General features: G+C 29.6%; 1 protein-coding gene across 1 annotated transcript; it reads left to right on the forward strand.

The window, feature by feature from the left end:
* The first annotated feature begins 393 nt into the window (after positions 1 to 393).
* LOC135931171 (4-hydroxyphenylpyruvate dioxygenase-like) lies at positions 394 to 1,716 on the forward strand. Its single transcript, XM_065468084.1, has one exon. It carries the CDS (start codon positions 456 to 458, stop codon positions 1,599 to 1,601), a length of 1,146 nt encoding a protein of 381 aa, XP_065324156.1. The 5' UTR covers positions 394 to 455; the 3' UTR covers positions 1,602 to 1,716.
* The last annotated feature ends 770 nt before the right edge of the window (positions 1,717 to 2,486 follow it).

Genomic DNA, 2,486 nt, shown 5'->3' on the forward strand with positions numbered 1-2,486 from the left:
TCATTTGTTGTTTAATGATATTTTTTTTTCTAAGAATTTTCAATTTTAATCCTTAAATTTTTTTTTAAAATTAGATTAACTTGTACTTATTTTTCTTTCGAATTAAATGGTTTATAATAATGATATTATACGTTTTATTTTTTGAGATAAGAGAGTGGGGATTTTATTTTATTGGTTTGAAATACGATAAAAGCAAATTTCATATGTTGTGGGAAATTTCCCAAGACATATGGCAAAAGTAAGCTGGGTGGAAGGGGGAGAAAATAAATAACAAAGGACCATTGTATAAATATTAAAGAGTAAATAAAATATTAATTTGTTGTTTTTTATATTAAAAATTTTTTTTTAAAACAGATTGTTAATAAATGATCATTTTTTTTATCATACGATTAATAACGTCACACATAAATTTTAAAACAAAATTTGAACGAATAAAACAATATTTAATTTTCTAAATGACATATTACACTGAAAAGGGAGAAGAGCCGATAAATGGCAAGATAGAATATTTCGATCATTTGACATTTTGGGTGGGAAACGCTAAACAAGCCGCTCAATGGTACTGCACACATTTTGGATTTAAGCCCTTATGCTATAAAGGATTAGAAACTGGTTGTAGAGATATCGTTTCGCATGTTATAAAGCAAAACAAAATCATATTCGTTTTACAATCTGCGTTAGACGAGAAAAATGAAGAAATGGCCAAACATTTAATCAAGCACGGAGATGGGGTAAAAGATATAGCCTTTTCGGTAATAGATTTGGTACCATTAATAGAGAAAATCAGGGAAAAGGGAGGTAAAATTGTTAAAGAACCATGGACAGAAAAAGATGATGACGGACATGTAATGATGGCCACTGTGCAAACGTATGGTGACACTACACACACATTGGTTGAGAGAAAAAATTTCAATGGCCTTTTTTTGCCAAATTATAAAGGAGCTTTATTTCAGCCAGAATTTTTCAACGAGTTGCCAGCAGCTAATTTACAATTTATAGATCACGTTGTAGGGAATCAACCAGATCAAATGATGGTTCCAGTTTCCGATTGGTACGAAAAGGTTTTACAGTTTCACCGATTTTGGTCGGTAGATGATAAAGAAGTGCACACAAAATATTCTGCGTTGCGATCAATAGTTGTCACCAATTATGAAGAAACACTGAAAATGCCTCTCAATGAGCCAGCACCTGGTCTAAGAAAAAGTCAAATACAGGAATACATTGATTATTATGGATCGGCGGGGGTTCAACACATAGCTCTCAATTCCAATAACATAATAGACTCCATCGAATCGTTAAAGAAGAGAGGTTTAGAATTCCTAAAAATTCCTGACACTTACTATGAAACCCTTAAAGAAAAATTGAAAACATCTAAAACTAAAGTAAAAGAGGATATGAATATGCTTCAAAAATTAAAAATATTGGTAGATTACGACGAAAACGGTTATCTTTTACAAATATTCACCAAGTGTGTTCAAGATCGGCCAACGTTATTCTTGGAGGTCATTCAAAGACACAATCATCAGGGCTTTGGTGCAGGAAATTTTAAATCACTTTTTGAAGCAATCGAAGCTGACCAACAAACAAGAGGAAATTTGTAATAAAGAAAAAAAAATATGATTTTAAAATTATATACATTTATCTGTTCAAATTTGATTTCGTAAATTTTAATTATAAATTAATTCATTTTATTTTTAAATAAAATTTTGACTTATAGGACGCAATTATATTATAATTCTATTTTAAATAATACGATATAATGTTTTCAAATGTTGTTTAATTTGAAATTATGAGTTTAAAAAAAAATTTTTGTTTCAAAGGAAAAATAATTTAGCAGTTTATATAAAAAATACTTTCTAAAGTAAAATATGGAAATACGAAGAAATGAATTTGAAATGAAGTGAATATAGGATATTAAATAAGAGTAAATTTTTGAAAAGTTATAAAATTTTTCTAAAAAAATAATGGGGGGGGGGGTAGTTTGTTTTTAAAAATACGTTAAGAAAAAATATTTAAAATAAAGAGGAAAGCGATGATTGGACGAAATCCCACCAGGGATCGGTTTTTTGTCTTCTGAAGTTAACTAGGTGTTTGCTACGGGGTTATGATATATATAGAAAAGAAATTTTTAAGAACCTTACTAGGTGGGAATTTAGTCAATGCCTGGCACAGTGCTGGGTTAAAAAAAAATTTTTAATACCAAAAATATATATATAATCTTGATTAAAAATATCAGAAATCTGCAAGCCTGGCCCGGGCCTTATATTTTAAAACCAAATATTTGAAATCGCCATTATTAGCTTTAAAAAAAAAGCAGAGCCGGAAAAACCCTGGCCAGGCCGAAAAAATATTTCGAAAAAAAAAAATCCGGCCCAGACTGTGCAAATGGTACCACTGCAGGTCCCTGAAAAATAATACACGCTATGGATTATCACTTCTATGAAAATATCAAAATTCATCAAATGTTTTAGATACCAAAAAAAAAT

Source organism: Gordionus sp. m RMFG-2023, chromosome 1 (genome assembly GCF_954871325.1).
Source record: "Gordionus sp. m RMFG-2023 chromosome 1, tfGorSpeb1-WG-v2, whole genome shotgun sequence".
In the NCBI taxonomy this organism is placed as follows: domain Eukaryota; kingdom Metazoa; phylum Nematomorpha; class Gordioida; order Chordodea; family Parachordodidae; genus Gordionus; species Gordionus sp. m RMFG-2023.